Source organism: Acanthaster planci, linkage group LG20, assembly GCF_054643075.1.
Source record: "Acanthaster planci isolate LZ-2023a linkage group LG20, COTS_SCS, whole genome shotgun sequence".
NCBI lineage: Eukaryota > Metazoa > Echinodermata > Asteroidea > Valvatida > Acanthasteridae > Acanthaster > Acanthaster planci.
Genome location: NC_141796.1, coordinates 6377971 through 6397677, shown reverse-complemented (window position 1 = coordinate 6397677; position 19707 = coordinate 6377971). Strand labels below are relative to the sequence as shown.

Genomic DNA, 19707 nt, shown 5'->3' with positions numbered 1-19707 from the left:
TGCAAATAAGAGTCTAGACCAATTGACTTGACTCTGTAAACAGTTTTTAAAATACAGGCCAGTCCATGTACATGTAGGTGGCGTTTCCTGTTAATGATTGACAAATGTGGATGATTTGTGAGGATGTCATACTGTTTGGAGGGAATAATCAAAAGTCAACGAAACATGATTAACTCTTTTTTACAATTTCATAGAAGGGTATAAACTGCAAACATATAAGTATGGTAGACGCACCTGGGGCCAATTTCATAGAGCTGCTTAAGTACAAAATTTGCTTAAGTGGGAAAAAACTTTGCTTAATACGAAAATATTTCAGGGTCCGTTTTATTTCTATCCTGGCTTGAAATTTCATTTTCTTGAGCAAAGCATTTATTGAAACACTGGACATTTCACTTGAACCACATTATAAAAAAATTTATACCCACATGACATTAAGAAAATTGACAAATTGTTCTCACACTTGCCAAATCCTTTTGGGCATGGTCACTCACCAAAAAGAAAAAAATGTTATTTTTTAACGGCCATTTTGCCTTGTGGAGTTCCCGAAATCTACAGGTCCCCTAGCCTCATTTACATGTATACCCCTCATACGTACAGCACCTGCTACTCATCAAGCGTTGATCCATGATGGCTGGAGCCCACGCTCACCCCCAGGCGGGTTACCAACAGACAAGTCCCTCTTAACTTCAACATGACCTTAAAGATTACAGGTAGGCTCCAAGATGAAAAAAAACAAGAGGCCCCGCAGGCCGGCACTGGAAAATGAAATACCCCGGCCAGTATCAATAATTTCCAGCGTTGGCAGGACTGCCAATAAATCATTTACTACCTGTGCCTGTTTGTCAAGTATGCAGGTTTGACGTCTCCGAGATTTATCACTCTCTGCATAAAAAAGCTAATTATAGGAGAAAGCATTATAGCAAAGTTGCACTATTAGAACATGCAGAGACCCTAACCCTGCCGAAATCCATAACCCAAGCCCAAGAAGCCTTTTGCAAGTTTAATTTGAATAAGATCTGGTACACTGAGTTCTTTACATTTGCGTGACCATAACAATTTGAATTCTCCACACTAAAAACGCTATACATGTACCTTGCTATACCTTGTGATTTGGGGCAAGCTTTTGCTTACAGAGGAGACACCTTGCAACAATAAACTGTTCTGAATGGATAAGAAGGGCACAGAGGAACCAGAGATGGTGGTCACCACGCAAAAGCTTGCCCTGAATCACGAGGTACAGTATAGCAACAGTGTCTTTAGTCTAGAGAATTCAAATTGTTATGTTTATGTGCAATCGGATAAAACTCAGTGTACCAGATTTTAATCAAATTTAACTTGCAAAAGGCTTCAGAAAGGCTTCTTCAGAAAATCCTGTTAAATCGTTTTTGCTATCAGTTTCTAATCTAAGCAGAATTTTCCCCACTTAATCTCGTGCGCACAGGAAAAATCACAATTGTAAAGTCTTTTTAAAGAGCATTAAAAATACTGTTTAGATAAGAAACTAATAGCAAAAATGATTTAATGGGATTTGCTGAGGAAAAACTGAACAGAGCCAGAAAACCTGAAAAAAAAAGATGACCACAAACACACCCCTGTACATTTCCAATGGCCCTTGCCGCCAACGAGCGCATGTGTGCATAATTATGAGTTTATTAGTGAAAAGTTTATTGGGTCACTGTGACCAAAAAGATTGCTTAGCATCGTACATGTAAGTCCCTCCAAACATTAAGTTTCCAGCCGAAATGTTACGCAAGGTATATTGCCTTTGACTGGTTCCCGGCTGTTTTTTGCTTGATACCAAAGAGAAAGTTCGAATGGTGACCATACCCACACATCGACTGTTGGTTGAGTTTCCCTGGTTACCTGTGCACAAACTATACCCTGGGAGCCATCTGTTAATGGATCCCGCCTTTGCACAATTTTGAAGGAAGAATCAGGACTGATACACAAGTCTAGCACCCTCAAGAGCCACTTGATATTCCACTTACCCCCCCCCAAAAAAACCAGGTAGATTCTGCTAGTGGAATAAAAACCTTCAGTGGGGGAGATAAAACAGTCTGCGGTGTACAGTCCATGTACCCCTACATGTACAGTACAGTATATACATGCACTCGCTAAATATGCATCAGAAACCCCTAGTAGCAGTAATGGGAAAAGAGCTGTGGACACTACTCCACAATATAACATTTCCCTGAAAATGTTCTCGTCTGGAGTCAGCAAAGACGACAATGGCCTGAAGTAGAACGCAGTCATTGTGTCCTTTGTGAAATGGTGGTTTGCAAGACAAATGGCTGTTTTGGCAGACATGGCCCATCCCCAATCAGGAACAAGATCCATTCAACCCAAGGACCTGAAACTTCAGCATGTGAAAAATGAGGGGTTTAACAGTACCAGTCCATTTGCAAGGGTTAGCTCTGGCTTTCAAGGATGATTGTTATCTCCATATAGGGAGATTGGGGATATACTGTGGCCTAGTGAGGGTTTGTTTTTTCCGGTCATAGGGTCGGGAGTTCAAGTCCAGCTGATGGCAACATACCAGCATATTGGGCAAGTCACTTTAACCCTTCATGTCTCACTCCACCCAGGAGTAAATGGGCACCTGTGAAAGTACCAGTAGGTACCAGGGTACAACTATTCAACCATTTGTGACTGATATGGCAGCACCAGGCTAGAATACTCCCAGGGAGTTGAATGGTCTCTAGAATGTTCAGATGTTGTGAGCCAAATGAGCAGGGAAAATTATTAAAAAACTTTTTAAGACTGGCCAGGCATATACATGTATTTGTTCCCACACTAAGAACAGAAATTGACATGCCTGTATAATTGACTGCCTTGCATTGCAAGTCTCCGCCCCCGTCCTTTTCTGACAGCAATTGTAAAAAATTCTCTTTGAAACGTGCCACCCATGAGCTTCGTACTCTTCAATCATGCATGTGCCGGTACACACGAACATTGTGCCGTTCCAACGATCCTAACACTGGAGCACGCTCTCTCCAACAGCAAATCATCCACCTGCTCCAGACTGAATTTTTGTCGGTCTGGGACGCTGGTTCAGTTTATCAGGAAGTTGGAGCAATTACTAGAGGGTGAGTAGGAGGGCGGGAGAAACTGAATGATACTGTGAGGCAGGCAAAGAGGCAGGAGAAGATGGGATGATGGATTGTAGCAAGATGCGGTTGCCATGGCGTCTAGTAAATGATGTTAGCACATCATTACTGTATTAAAGGAAGCAGTTAATGGTGAACTCTAACACAATTTGCAGCATGAACATGTACAATGTACGTACATGTACCAGTACTGTACAATGTGTAAAAGATGGCACTTTCTGGCTCGAAACAGCTATCATAAGTCAATTTATTTTCCGGCATTTCTGCTCAATTTAGGATTCAACTTGTGAAGGAGGTGACGTTTCTCAGTCCAGAGTGCATTATGAATGTGATGCTGCATCTACACAGACTGATTAAGGGCATTTATCATGAAATGCGATGATGTAAATTTGTAAAATGAGTTTTAAAAGCCTTTGCAGTTAACATGCATGTAGAATAAAAACACGAAAGTGTTAGTCAAAAATACTGGTAGGTACAGAATTTCAAATTCGTTAATCCTCCTTTTGCTGCAACAGTCACAGACAGTCAAGTATTCCTTCCACTTGATTTTAATGTGCATGAAAATTTGTATCCACCACGCAGGCCAGTCATTCATAAGTTTCTTCGGTGAACAAGATGCACACCATGACAGTGCATTTGGAATACAAATGCTGCCTTGTTTATGAGTCAATTCTTGGATATCCACACTTGATGTGGATACACCCAAGCATTGTACCAGTACATGTACATGTACCTACATGTATATGTACATGTATGTAAGTACACATATGTACTGGTACACCTTGATGCTACAGACATCCGTATCAGTAAAAAAACTACCATGGCAGTTTGCTATGAACTACTCAAATGTCTCATCCTCCAAATAAACACATACTCTGGACTACTACATGCTATGAGGTGTCATATTATGTTTGGCCAACTGCTCGGGCGGGTACCAACAGCAGGCCAAATTTCAGGGGTGCCGGTAATTGCAAGAACTCGGACTCCTCGGTGTGGACAAATTAGAGAGCTTGTTTCTTTTCCTCTGAGCGGCCTGCATCATTATGCGCTCAAGATGACGTCTGCGTGACCCGCTGCCTAACGAGTCTCAGCCGGCCAGGCTCGGACTGCTCCGAAAACATGACTTGATTTCCATTTCAGAAGTGGGATTGGGTGTCGGCATCAGGGATAAATGAGGAGGATGGCTGAGCATAGTTGAAGTGGCTAGCGTTACACCAATCAATTCCTGCCGAGGTCACACGGTAATCATTTGACTCCACCATTATGCTGGGCACCTGCACTCCCTGCATGTACAGCTACATGCACATGTACATGGGATGTTCCAACAGGTGTGTGGCAAGCTAAACACAACTTTTGATTCAATTCAAGCCATACTCAAATTGATCTAAAATTTGAAAGCCGTACAGGTGGTAAAAAGTACCTTTCTCTAAAAGCACAAGCTGCATCCATTTTCCATTTAGTTTAAAAAGTTCACCCACTGTGGTCATGAAACAATATGCAGGTGGACCCGACAACCTGTTGAATACATTTTCCCAACAAACTTGACTGAAACAAATTAGCCTGGTTGGGCCATAGGATGTTTAAATGTAATCCATCAGACTATATTCACAGTTCAGATGGATCAGGCTAGTGGTGGTTCACTGTAAACTGGGTGGTTAGGGGATGCTGTCCAACAAGCAAAGAGTTAGTCACTCACCTTGGTGGTTCTTCAGACATTTCAGCCATTTCACAACTTTTAAAAGAGGTCTCAGTGTTACCAGAGACACCAGCTGAGAGCCCAAGGCTGCCAAAAGCAACGTCCGTTGCACCACAAAAAGAACTTTGCTCATGAATTGCTCTGAGCAAAAGGTATATATTGGTCACAGGGAGTCATGCAATCGGCAGAAAATTATTGGAAAAAAATCCTTACACACAACATCTTGTAAAATTCAATATCACTGACAAATGGCTTGAATGGAAAACTTGCGCCTGGGTGAAATGATGAAACAGGATCTTAAACATCTAATGAATTTCATGATACATCGGTATCTACTGTAGATGATCTGACAAACATTTGTCACAAGTGGCAGGGTGCAAATGTGCTCTACACAAGTCCTAAAATGCACTGCGTACGTTTTTCGTACACAATCATGTTCTTGATAGCACAATGAATGTTAAGTCCATTGAGGCCGCTGACCACGCAGTCTGGCATCCTCTCTCCGGAACACTACATGAGGCAATTAATCCTTGATGAAGAAAGCCGGCCACATTCTCACCAGGCTACCGCAGTGCAGCAAGCCTTGTCTGGCCGATGAGGCCTCTCCACAATACTTCCAAGGACGGTTGTATTCTCTTGCATCAAGAAACCACCAGAACATACATCAAGCTGCCAGAAACTCAAGCCCCAACATCCATGTAGTGCTGTGCTTAAAAGCGATGCCAATGGACGTACATGTACAGTACATGGACTGTGCGACAAGTCCCCATTGTGTATGGCGTCTGGCTGCTAGGCTATGCCATTCACGTGTCACTTCTCCCACAACTACCATGAATGTTCCCATTTGAGAATTAAAAAAACGAGTTTCCACAATTAATCATACACTTGCTGACAATGCACCAAAACTGCGGGCACGCTTCCGAACAATTGGACGGTCATAGGGCACCTTTCTGAAGTGTGGGTAGGCCAGGCGTCACATGTTTTGTTAGCACAGGATCCATAAGACCAGTCTGAATCATAAACATCAAGTGATGATAAGCGTATGTGGGCGTGGGCGTGGCACAGATTTGAAAATCTGGGACAACTGCTGCAATGCACGCTGCACATGTGTACAAACATGAATGTACCAGTATTCTTGAAAATGAATAATTTAGCAATAGTTTCAATTGCGTTGTTATGAGTACAGCATTCTCTCTATATGTACCCCCACATTGTGCTTCTGGTAAAGTACACACCAGACCAAAGCACATGTGCATCTAGAGGAAAACAATCCTTGGTGTTCTCTCTCATGCTTGCATTTGTTTTTCTTGTTCATTCTGCACTGTTCCGAGCCTGTTCCTGCCCTTTGGTTGCATTTAATAGGTTTGCAATTTAAAGCAAATTACGACACCCGATGTTCAAATGTTGGCCAAAAACAACATTTCAACAAAACAACGCAGTTTCCTTCGTAAAATAAAGCCAAAAGAACCAAAACATAATATGTTTTGTTTCAAACAAAACAACACAGCTGATCAAAATTTCGTCCTTCAAATTCTTAGACTCGGCTTTTTAAAGGGACTCCTGTTCCCTATCAGCTGTATGAATATGTTATCTAGCAAACTCATGCACTATGTAAAACACTGGTTGAGAACCAGTCACAAACAGTGGACCTGGCATAACAATTTAGATGGTAACCGGTTTCTGCTGATGAGGAAACATTTTCTGCTGTGACTCTGAGCAGCTACGCAAAATAGTACTTATACATGTACCTCTGGTAAAAAAACAAGCAAACGCAAGCAGCAAAACAAAAAAAAAGGACTTTGAAATTTTGTACGTGCTTTGGCTCCTATCCTAACCTTTTTTGATAAGAAAAAAAAACACAAGGTAAATCATGAACAGTAGCATAACATGATTGGCAAATGTCAAATCAAAACCTGACAGTTCAAAATTCTGCCAGCATGTACTGGCATTCTGTGGGCAAGGCCACTGGTTTCCTTGTACAGTCAAGCTCAAAAAACAGCACGCCACGTTATCACTTAAAAAAAAAAGCTCTGCTGTTGCCTGGTAACCTGCATCAAGATCGGTAACCGGGCACCTCTTGAGGTCAATGGGAGGGAATGAATAATGAAGGTGTAAAGATCACAAGGGGGATGCATGCAGTGCCTGCCACACTTAGTTTGTGCCAGAAGACTGACAAAAAAGTGTTGCACAGCAGTGCACTGGGTATATCATGTACATGAAGAAGTCCATATCCACATTACGTGTATTGGTAGGCTTTGGCTGGCTCCTGTACAAATGTACACGTACAGTATATAATTTCAAGCCACAGCCTAGTACTGGTAATTCCGATACGGCCTCAAAGAGTTACACTGTACAAGTGTAAGAGTGTCCAGTTTCCCAACTCCAGCAACCAGGTTTACATCTACTCGTACATTTACACATTCCGCTATCCCTGCCAATTTTTCAAAACCATTACCAGATAAAGGGCTACAATGAACACTATGGTACTGTACATGTACATGTACGTGTACATATATAGCTCTTTTACTGTCCAATTTAAGGATTTCCTTTTTAAATTGCATGTACATGTAAATAAAAAAGCATCCTGTACTTTGTGCATAGTTTGGAACAGTAAATAACCAAAACAAATGTACCTATTGTACATGTAGGCCCAAATGCCAAGATATTGAATTCCTATCCACAGACTGAAAAACCAAATCCCGCCTTCCAACCATCAGAAAGCCTGGGAAAACTCTCCCTTGATAAAGTGCACCCCACCATGGAGGAATGATCCCACTGAAAGAAGTCCGAGTGTGAACGGTGCCAAATGCAGTTGTCTACATCCTTGCCAGTGTACAGAAAAGGTCATTCTTGGATACCCATCATCACTGCCCCAGTTCAAGGACCACATTATAATGACTACTTTATCATGGGCTTGCCTGGCCCTGTGGGAACTACTGGTACTAGGAAAGCCCATTTGGTAATGGATTTACTACAGTGGTATCTGGGCAAGAGGATGGACAAAAGAGGTTTGTTGCAGAGGCTGTGCCTGGTATGGTTCCTGCACCCAAAGGACAATTAAATTCCATGACATTTCCATGACTAAATTATGAAAATCCATGACCCAGCAATGCAATTTCTTGGATCATTCAGACTTTTAATGTTGTGAATAAAGTTACGCATTTTATGCACACAGGAAATCGCACACAATGTTTGAAAAATTCCATGACTTTGGTCATTTTTACAAAATTCCATGACTTTTCCAGGCCTGGAAAATGAAAACAAATTTCCATGACTTTTCCAGGCTGCGGGAACCCTGCGTATTTAACCTTCGGTGACTTCTGAGCAATGTATATGTTCCCCTTCCATCTACATACATGTGTATACATATGCACATTTACTTTCTTCGAAATTGAGTAACATTTTGTGACAATTTGGTCCATTTGAAGATGAGTTTTATGTGCACGCATACACTACCAAGGATTCTCTCTCTGAAAGCTTGGGAAAATTCTTCTCGTTGCTTCTGAGTGATTCAGAGTATATAAATGCCATTCACTGGGGCGCTGCAAAGAAAACTTAATTACAAGGGTTACATTTATTATGCTGGCAAAGTTATTTGCATTTAAAGTATACATGTATATTGCACAATTTTTTTCCCCAGATTAACATAGATGTACAGCATGTCGTACGTTAGCATACTAATACATAATGTACAAGTTCTCCCAAGGTGTCTTTATGGTACTATAGAAGATTTTCAATCACATGATTTTTGACAGTCAGCGTTCAATTTACACGGATGGGCACAGAAAGGCGCGTACCTTTGAAGTCTCTCAGCATTCTGGCATACACGAAATTGCCAATAGAAAGCCGCATATTCCAAAATACAAGAGCCACTGCGGACTTGGAACATTTCCTGGACTGCCTTTGACTGTCGAGTGACATCATGTCAAAAAACTCTATTCCAAGGCTGATGCTATCGACAATGTGACACAACAGAATTTGACGTTCGGCATGATTCAAATTCTCCCAACATGGCTGGAGAGGAGGCTGGAGAAACCAATGTCAAGGAGACCATGCATACTATGTACATGTACATGTATCAGGTATATGTAGGTTATGTCTGTGACAATTCTTCCATAATCTTTCTGCATCAAAAACAGAATTCCTGCAAGCCATTTTTAGCTCAGCCACCTCAGAATAAGTTAGCATTAGATGATAGATCATCATTGCTGTGTGGTACCACATGTGCACAGTACAAGCAGCCTCCTTGGTAAAATAATGCCATTAGCAACTCTCACATGTTCAGTTGTCATGTAAATTGGCACTTTGTGATGACTGATGGCAGGCAGCACTCTGAGGATTAAAAGAAGGAGACAGTTTACATTGTACAGCGGTTGGACTGAGAATGGCTTGACTCCAGCGATCTGTATGACTGGCTTACATTTTCTCTTAGCCGTGGTATTCCAGAATTTATTTGGACTGGAGTATTTATTGCGGCTCGCGACTGGATCATTAAGAATCCTAACAAGATTCTGTGCCTGAGTCAAACAAGTTCAAGTGCAGTGTTCGTGTTCAACATCAGCAACGTTTATTTAGATTTAAAACACAACACTGTGAGCAATGTGACAACCGCTATGTTTCATCTAAACATACTGAAGGGTGTACATGTAGCTCAGTGTAATAATACCTGCTGATGTACATGTACAAAAAGTGTATCTACATGTACATGTACTCATGTACCGGTACATGTACAGCTCATAAGGTGTACACACACGCTCATGTTCTGGTACATGTATGGTACATGTGCAGTATGGAGTTTCTGGGCTCTTGTTTACATTGTACACATGGGTGCAATACAACCTTGCTCATTCTCGCTCCCTTCCAAAAAAAAAAAATCATACATGTACGTGTACCCGAGGACCCTTCTCCAAAGTTTATGACAGCCCAAATTTCCTTGCAAAATTTCTCAAAATCCAGGAGATTTCAAATGCTGAAGCCAAAAATCTGGGAGTTACATGAAAAGCTGGGTCTGCACATTGAACAGCCGAAAGTATTAGAACCGGTAGGTTTCCCTTGCTCTTTGGAGAAAAATAAGAACCTTTCGTTCGCATGAGGCTATAAAATACACGGTACACTTGAAATGTTCTGCCGACGAACTGATTCTGCGGAATATGAAGCCTTGCACATTGTATGCCCTCTGCAAGCATATTTTTCAATTTACTTTCCACCGACGACACAACACCAAGGTCTCCTCACAACAAAACGCCACCAACGAAGCAGAAGATGCGTCAACACTGGTAACAATGGCCGGGGAAAATGCCTGTCTTTGATTAAATTAAATTCTGGTGAGGTCATTCAGCGTGTGAACTTCAACTTCTGTTGTGACCCTTTGATGGAATGCATTCCAAGTGTTTAACAATTACGTTACATGAACGTGTAGGTTTTATAGTGGTACAATGCTTGTCGTACTGACACTTAAACTATACCCGTATTTTGTACTGCATGTACACGTATAGGTATGTACTGAATTGGTTCATCCATACTATGCATCATATAAATGCAGTGGGAAATACATTCATTATGTTAATGTTTTCACATTATTTTTTATACAGCCCTGAAAACTCTCTACTCTCTTCAGCACAGCTGTGCAAATGATTTTTGAGAAAATCATCACTAAACTACCAGTACGTACAGTACAATAGGCTATACACCTATACAGCAACGTGGGCACTCAGAATTGTGACCTGGGACCAAAGACAGCTATGACTGTGGGTCTTTCCAGATCGGGTTCATTTCACAACTAGGGCAGTGACAGCCGGGGCTGAAGAGAGATTATTACCAGAAAAAAGCCCCAGCCGGTACAATGCATAAAGGTAACAATGGCTCAGACTACATGTAAGGTAGGAGAAACAGGACAGCAAGAACTGTGGCAGTCAGCTGGCCCAGGCTGGGAAAAAAGGGCTCCACGTATACTACAAGAACTGAGCACTACAAGAATACAAAGTCATGGAGTCGCGCAACATGATGGATTGCAGGTTCCGAACAAATTCTATATAAACCGCTTGAAGGAATTTACCAACTTTTACACAAGTACCCAGTACATGTATGCAGGTTGAGTTCAACTGCAACATCCTATTGTACACACGGAAGCAGAGTTGAGTTCAAACTGCCAGTAGAGCAGTCTGACTTTTACAGCAAATAGAGCGATAACAGTTTCATCACTTGTTATACAAAAATGTCATTTGTCATGGCATTTCACAGCCAAAAGATCTGTCGCAAGCCATACCAATTTATGCTACATTACAAAATGTTTTGGGGAAGCCACCATACATAACTGTACATGTACATTCTGTGTCCTTGCTCTACGATTGCATGTAATTGTACTGGTATTTAGGAGCACAATACATGCTACATGTTGCCCTACAGGACCGACATGTACATGTACCTATGCACTAGGGGTGTGCATTTGCGGGTATTTTTAGAACCGGGTACCCGTTTTCTGTTGACATCGGGTACCCGGGTACCCGGAAAAGAGATCGCCTAATAACAAATGGCATTGCGCGCAACCCGGTGCATCATGTGCCCGAAACACGGTTCTTTTTGGTACATACGAAGCAAGCAGAACATTGTTCTAAACGTCGGAGTTTATCCCTCCTACCTTTTTATCAAACGAAATTGTTACCTTCAGTTTACAAATTTTTTTGTGGGTGTATGAAACAGAAAAACAAATCTTCACGGGAAACGTCAGAAAAAAGAACAGAGCTGCAAACCACCTACATGATATACGCACCTGCAAACGCTCAAAGGAAATGTCCCGGATGCTGCATGACCACGGACACGCGGAACGCATGTGACGTGCACAAATGGTGAGCGCTGGTCGTGTCACGTGCGGACCAGATCAGTGCTATGTACGTCACGGGTTAAAAGGCTTAAAGTTTTATGTACAAAAATACCACCGTAACTCGAACAATGCCCACACGATTACATCCACTTATTTTGAAGTTTCTGATTCAAAAAAACGCCACCAAAATGCTTCAAACGGCGTTGAAAGAATCGGAAGTCTATATAGGGTCAGGAGTCATCGCAAGTTCATTTCTTTTCTGACGAGGACCAGCACGTTGCATAAATCAACGTAGCTGCAACTGTGTAATCCTGGCTTTCAAGACGCTGAAACTAACCTGATTGCAACGCGGGCCCAATTGTAGTCCCCTTCAGGCGGTCCAATCGCTGACACTGCAGCAGCCATGTGACCGTAAAAAGAAAGGTCACGTGACCACACATAAGGAAGCCCAAGTGAAAAAATAGCAGCGCTTCACGTTGTTAAATGACTAAGCGATACGAAAGTTTTGCCACACGAAGGTACGTACCACGATGAAGTGGTTTAGTTTTATAAATACTTTTTCAGGATAACTCCATTCCCCTGAGGTTCAAATTGTCGAGATTTTAATGCATAAGTACTTTGACAAGTGATATTTGATTGACCGACTGTATTATGACTTGCACCTGTCAACATTTCCTTTTTTTCGAATGAAAAAATACTTGGATTTGAAATGCTTCAGTACATACACAAAAAATCATTCCTGCTTTTTTGGTCAATTCCTCATCCACAGTTCCGCAGAATCACTGAGGAAATTCAAGTTGCTTTAATTTAAAAATAATTTTGAAACGGAATATTTCTTGGTATAAAACTTAACTAAACTGGTTCTCTGACTCTTTGGGTTTGTAGCGCACATTTAGTGCTTTGATTATAAAAAGAGGCCGATCAACCGCACAATTTGTGTGTGATCACTACTTACCGCACGCGGCGTGGAGTCCCAGTACCGCAGGAATATTACACAGTCCGCTCTCGCTTCGTCGTCAATCCCGACATAACGTAATTTTCATTCATATTGTTTTATTTGACAAAAATACTCTTTATTCAAACAGTAAGCACTACTTATTCCGCACAAAAGTCATTTAGGCCGACAGGGTTTGATAGTTACAAATACAGTCATGCAAGTGTACATCAACAGCGCTTCCCCCCCTAAGAAAAACTCCTTCGGTCTCTTGTTCATATAGGTTTGGTACAGTCATTTTCCTAGTTCCGGATCGCGAAAATTATTCAGTAAGACTGCAGCTGAAAAATCCTCAAATTCGAGTGAAATATGGTCAGAAGTCAACTTTGTGTTTTGGATATACTTCAATTTTTTTTCAAAATCTAAGCTTTTACATTTGGACTCACAGGATCGATCGACGAAAGTGATGATGACACCTTTCCTAGTTCTGGATCGGTTTAGGATCGAGACAAAAACGTCTTCACAAATGAAAAGTAACCACACGAAAAATCCATTTTCAGCCAAAATCATTGTAAAAAGTTGCTTTTCTAATAGAGAATCTTTTAATTTTGAGAAAATTAGATGAAAAATAAGAATTCCAATGAATTAAAAAGGTAGAAATTGCGTAAGGTTTGACTCGACTTTTAAACTGTACAGTGAGCTATCAACGTTATCCTCCCCGCGCCGCACAGTTGACGAACCCATTACGTCACATACATTTCTGCTGCGCCCGTGTAGTTGAGTTCGCAACGACTTTGCGTGGTAACGCCGCGCGATCCGAGAGTGGGGAAAAGCTTGTAGTTTTCGCTAAATTAACAAAAGTCATTTTGATTAAGCAGACATTAGATGCAAAGGTTTATATGACTATTCAATTTAAAGAAATATTTAAAATCACACGTAGCGAGTGACCTATCGCCCGTGAATTTTAGTGGTTTTTTCGCTCTTGTGAACTGGGAAATTCCGGAACTAGGAAAGCGACTTGCGGTACAATGGGTGGAGTGGGTAACAAAATTAGCTGTCGATCTCCACATTCAAGTTTCATGTATGACCGCGGGACCGGGTTTTCATCGGCACGGTGGTTTTCCATGAAGTCTGTCCTTCAGTAAGAAATTTCACAGACATTTTATGCATGAATGTTTGTTCCTAATTTATTTACTTTTTTACGGGTACCCGGCCCGGAAAAATGGAACCGGGTTTTGAAATCGACGGGCGGGTACCCGGGTACCCGGGTACCCGGCACAGGCCTACTATGCACTTGGTGTAAACTACCAAAAGTGGGCACTTGATAGAGAAGGTTATTACACAATTCAATGACTTGCATGTACCAGTACTGTACAGCACCATAACAACCTCAGGGCGTGTATTGCGTATGAAATGCTGTCTCCTGTATAAATCAATACTCGATGCAACCGTGAAGAGAAAATCCTCCAAGTGATTCTCTCTACAACAATAACAAAGGAGCCGGATTTGACGAGTCAAATCTCTGCATGGTACAGAGGAGGCTTTGGCTTTGTGTACATACATGCTCCGACCACAGGAAAAATCATGGTTGCACTGATCCATTTCTGATAGAATGGACCAACACAATTCAGCCGATAATCGCTTCAAGGAATTTTAATACTTTGTAGCTTGCTTTGGTAAGAGACAGATTTGGTTAACAAGCTGCCAAAATCTTCACATGCTTTATGCTGTACACTGTACATGAGCAGTAATTTCACGTTTCCTTGCAATACATGACCCCATGGACTCCTTTACATACTCAGTGACTTCATGTGCAGAGATGAATCACGAAAATAGAAAGTATTATCCTGTGTGAATGAGCCATGCCCATGGGCCACACCCATTTATAAAATTCTAATACAAATTTTAAATGACTTACTTCATAAAATACGCCACACCTTCTCTTGTTATTCCTTCCTGCCATCCTGGTGGTAGATCTATTGTTAAAACACAGGGAAAAAAATTCCAGAAAATTGAAATAATAAATTACCTGTACATGTACCGGTACATGTACCCTTGCACACGGAAACTACATGTATACAAAAGTGCATCACAATTATTGTACATGTAGAAACTGTGACAGTCATGGAACGAATTTGTTTTCACTTAGAAGTGCTGGATTTAAAACCACCTCGTTTCACTCCCTTTATCAGTACGCATAATTTGCCATCAATATTTTCCATCTTTAGAAAACCAATTTGCACCTGAAAAGGCAATTTTTCTGTGCTACGAATAATGTGTTTACACATAATCAGATGCATGTACTCGCTGTGGCACAAAGAAATTTATTCTAAACAAGTTGGGCCCTTTCCTCTACATCATAAGTGATGTGCATCTCAGCACTTTGCTTCTCTGTGAGATTTCCGCCTCCAGGCCATCTCAGCCGGAGGGAATGTTTTGACTGCTGGATGCCCCTCTGCACTGCTTCTTGCAGGTCAAAGTTCAAGATTCCATAACAACAGCCTGACCTCCAAGTCAAAAACATTAAAGTGGTTTGTCCAAATTCAATGCAATGTTGCTTCAAAAGTGGAAGACTCCACCAAACACATATGACATCACTGGCTGAAGAAACCGTCATTCACCTGATCCCATACATTCTACATTCATTTGCCACTTACCAGTCACAACACCTTTACAGCACCCAATAAAGGAAGGCATTTGAGTTTTTAACAGATGATAACAGCGCGCGGAAAAGGGGTTACTTGCACAGGTGTTTGTACATACAAAATGTGCACCATACCTTTTTTTATTGTTACTCAAGAATAAAGCACCCTCACACAGCTCTCTGGAGTGCCAATGAAACAGCGCCCTCAGCAGTGCTCGTACAGTGCTGATTTGTACTGTATTGTCAATCATTCTGCCGAACGAATCAGTACGACTAAGTCCAAACACAAAAAAATCATGTGCTGTCTGGAAATGTTCGGCAATACACGTCTGCAGACAAACCATGAACTGGTCCTTGGGGTATCTTTTCCATTTACAGTGAGAAGGAAAAACCCTCCAGTGTGCAACTTTTTACAGCGTGGTCGAAGGTAAAGACAATGACACACATTTGTGTCGAACAGCCTTATGCTGAACTTGACCCGCAAATCATGAATCCATTTTGCAGCAATCAAGACGATCGACAACCCCAAAAAAGGGAAAGGAAAATTGCCTTTGCAGGGGGAGTTTGCATGAAATTTTTCAGGCGGCACCCATGGCGATGACAGTCAAGTCGTTGAATGAGGGTCCTTTAGGAGCAGAAACAAATCCCCAGGACCAGCTGGGCTCCAGCACTTAACCCCTCGGGGAGGGAGAACTTGTACTAAAGAGGAGTGCCAACAGGATGACAATGCAACCACCATTTGGAATGTGCCCTGCCTGTCGACAAAACAAAGTCCAGCTTACTCTCTTTTACTTTCAAAGAGAGCTTCTACCAATAGGCTACTTGTAACACACATGTACCACAGCAAGTTCCCCCCCCCAAACAATCGTGAGGTTAAGAAAATATTGTTTTTCTTCGGAAGTTGGAATGTATGATGTACGTGATCGTATGTGAAATGCAACAAGACAATACATTTTATGTTCCAAATCTAATTTCTACTACACAGTACCAAGTTCTTATATGATGATATCATTGTTGTGGTTACAGTATGTTGTTACTCACCGTGATGGCACGGGCAATGCACTTTTAAATTACAAGCACATGAGTAAATTTTATTTCTAGGACAGGTTGAGCTGAATGAAAACGTTTGCGTAAGATCTCCAATTACAAACTCGACTAAAGCAAAAGATGCGATAGGTCCTTTTTATAACCTTTGTCCTAATTTTGTCCTAAACAAACTTCGCTTGCTTCAGATATTCTGCACATCCACTGATTTAAAATCCATTCAATTTAGTCAAAACATTTCTAGTTTTTTCATTGGAGATCATCTTAATTTGTTCTGTTTTCTACACTCAGTTACTGAGTACCGGCCACTTTTGAAGTGCCACAACAAATAGGCCTACATGTAGCTGGGTCATTCCATGAGGTTGGGGCAAAATTTATGACGGGTGTCACTTGTTACCGGTACATCTGCAACTTTTACCACCTGTCATGACCTGTAGGGTAGGGTAGGTCATTTACTCTGTAAAAATAACACACACCTCTTTATTCAAGCCTTGCATGATGTACAACAATGCCAATTTGGAATCCACATGCAGGGAAATAGCTGTTCATTTTTACGGAACCCATGTAACAACTGACAGTCACAAACTGTGCCCCAACCTCATGGAATGACCCAGCTAGAATTTTATCAGTCTATCCGCCCCGAGCTGAAGAGCACCCCCAATCGGCGAAAGAAAGACATGTGGTTACAAGCGGGTTCTTGCATGCATTCTGTGTGTACGCAAAGACCATACATGCTGGGGTAAATTAGATAAGCATACTCGGTGTGCTCCCCTCAAATATAAACAGGAATGTATTGTACATGTACGGAACATATGGGTGGATGATTTCAAGAAGTGAAGCTGAGCATTCTGTACATTTTCCACTCTTTTGCTTTTGGTTTTAGGGTTTCAGTGAAGGGAGTTTTTGGGTGTACATGTGAACGTGGCACTCAACCCAACACTTTCCCAAATTCATTAAAATCCATTGTCACAATAGTCCTAGTAACTAAGGGTGGGACGTTTACACGTTTAAATGAAAAAAAAATTTCAAATCCGTTTTCAGATTTTCCCAAACGTTTAACCAGAACCACACCTTTTAGAGGTTTTACGGTTTAATTTACGCAATGTGGCATTCATTTCCATTGTCTGTAAAATGTAATCTGATTTTCAAAACACTTAACTGCTCCGTCATATCAAAGGAACACCATGAATTCATCACCAGAACTTTGCGTCAACTATTTACATAGTATCCAATTTGTTGTGTTTGAAGTTTTCGATGACACCATGATAAGGGTGGGGCATTTACATGTTTAAATGGTATGGGAAAGTTTTCTGAAAAATTTTAAAATTAAACATACATTCCCACGCTTGCTAGAAACCAGGACTCTAAAAATCACCTTTTTTAACGGCTGGACATGATCGGCCCTTCTATTTATAGAGTTCTAGTTACTCAGACTACCAACACAACAGGTTTGTGAAGATTTTGAAGATCTATCAATGTGTCATGATATATGTGCCAGTACGCATAAAAACATGAAGACTGGCTTTAATGCTTGGACCATGTAGACTGAGTGGTGAAGCCAGGTGATGTTTTTACTGATATTTGATAACAATTGTTTTTCCCACACACTACTCCACACAACTGAGGGCACTGCTTTCAAAACCTTTCAAGGCCCCAACCCATTCAGCATGCATCATCACTTGTACAAGACCTGCCTGGATGAATGGATCTCACACAATGCACATTACGCATGGCCTACTGCACTGACAGGCAGTACAATCATGACAATCGCAGTGGGCCTCGTCCATGATGGCCACCAAATCCAAATAGCCCAAAAATTCAGATTTTTTTCTCCACTTCCCTGACAATGACAGCTTTTCTCGATAACACCACACGAAGGATCGTTCACTTAAAACCCCCGATCCTTCCCTGGTAATGGAAACAAGTGATCGCTTCCGACCAGGAAGTCATCGAGATGAATGGTTTGGGGGGCCGGGGTCTGTTGATACTCACCGTCACGATCACCATAGCCAGTCGAGATCGCCTTGCCAGTTACCGGGTGCAGCCAGGTGGTCGATCGGGTCTCCTCACTGCAAAAAGGCGGACACAAAATTGGTTAGAAGAGTCCGCTAGGACGGGGCAAACCGGCTTAGAAAGTGGCCCAAGTGTGGTCTGGGGGTAAAAGAAGATACTCACTTGATGAAGAAGATCCTGCCGTCCGATTTGACTCCATAGGACCACTGAGGGGGGAGAGGGTCTCGACGTAGTCTTTCAGCCATGTTCCTCTCTGTGACCGATGTAGAGCATCTAGCACGACTATCTATCTACGATTGTGCTTGGGCGCGCCGCTAAGCGCCCAATTCCCAGGGCACACTGTACAGAGAATAGAGTATTGGTCGCAGTGGGCTTTGAAGTATGAAAGGGTTTATTGTAAACAAGAAGAAGCCCACTTGGGCGATGAGTTTATATGAACAAAATTGACCTCGTATAAAACGGGTGTCTGTTTACACGCCGTCGTTTACATTACGGCAACACTTCAGCAGCAAAAAGGACAAAGTTCATTGAATTTTGATCCTTGGCTGGTATAGTGTTGATAATCATTTGAAGAGAAGTCGCGATTCTCGCATGCGGAGATTGCAGCAACGGCCAGGTTGAAATACGAGTCATAAAATACACAGTCAGTGGCGTAGCCACGGGGGGTCTAGGGGAACGTCCCCTCCCAACGAATTCCCGGTGCCCCCCTCTCCCACACTGAAAAAAAACCCGGATGAATGGATAGTGAACAAAGCTAACAAAAACTTGCTCCCCAAAACCATACCACTGAAAGCTGGTGCCCCCCATAAGATGATGGTGCCCCCTTTGTACCCCCACTGGTATTAGCTACGCCACTGTATACAGTAACATAGGATTAAGCCCGAACCTTTAGCAAAGATGATAACATAATTAATTTTATCGAATCGGCTTGTCCATCACTGTTATCAATACAAAGATTAGCGTCTTTTGTATTACACACACGTTGCGCTGATTAAATCAGTCGATTAACAATCTTTTAGCTGGAACTTTTCGTCTACTGACGTATGACGGACCGTCAGCAGAAGGGCTGCAGTAACTTCGTGCCCGCCTCAGTCAATGAGCAGCTCTAATACACGAATGTGCAAAATCAACAATAAAGAACTATTTAGGAATGAAAGAAACACACCCCTTTGAAACACCCCCCTCCCAACCACAACAACAAAAGATCAAAAACGAGCGGGGCATTTTTTTTTCTGAGAAAAAGCAACGTCATTTACATCAATGATGCTTTTCGGCCGATACCTCTGCTATAAGGTTTCTGTGCTTAGCAACTTTTTATGCTAAACAAATCCGTCAGAAATAATCCACTCACTTATTCTTCTTTCAACTGATATCTAGTTTTATAGGGAGGCGGATGTGTTCATTCATGCGGATGAGTAAACGGGCCCAAGGGTGGATCCAAATTTAAAT

General features: G+C 41.8%; 1 protein-coding gene across 13 annotated transcripts in view; it reads right to left on the bottom strand.

Moving 5' to 3' along the window:
• Positions 1-18570, bottom strand: part of LOC110978001 (uncharacterized) — an 84481-nt gene extending 65911 nt beyond the window's left edge. For 11 of the 13 annotated variants that reach the window (XM_022232613.2, XM_022232610.2, XM_022232611.2 and 8 more), the window contains exons 1-3: positions 18421-18570; positions 18238-18314; positions 14476-14533 (exon numbers count right to left, since the gene is read on the bottom strand). In XM_022232613.2, coding sequence (XP_022088305.2) covers positions 14476-14533; positions 18238-18314; positions 18421-18503 — 218 coding nt within the window. In that variant the 5' untranslated portion in view covers positions 18504-18570. Of the gene's footprint in view, positions 1-4803; positions 5324-5362; positions 5595-14475; positions 14534-18237; positions 18315-18420 lie in introns of those variants that run through there. The other 2 variants (XM_022232618.2, XM_087130863.1) reach the window with 2 other exon arrangements.
• Positions 18571-19707: the final 1137 nt, after the last annotated feature.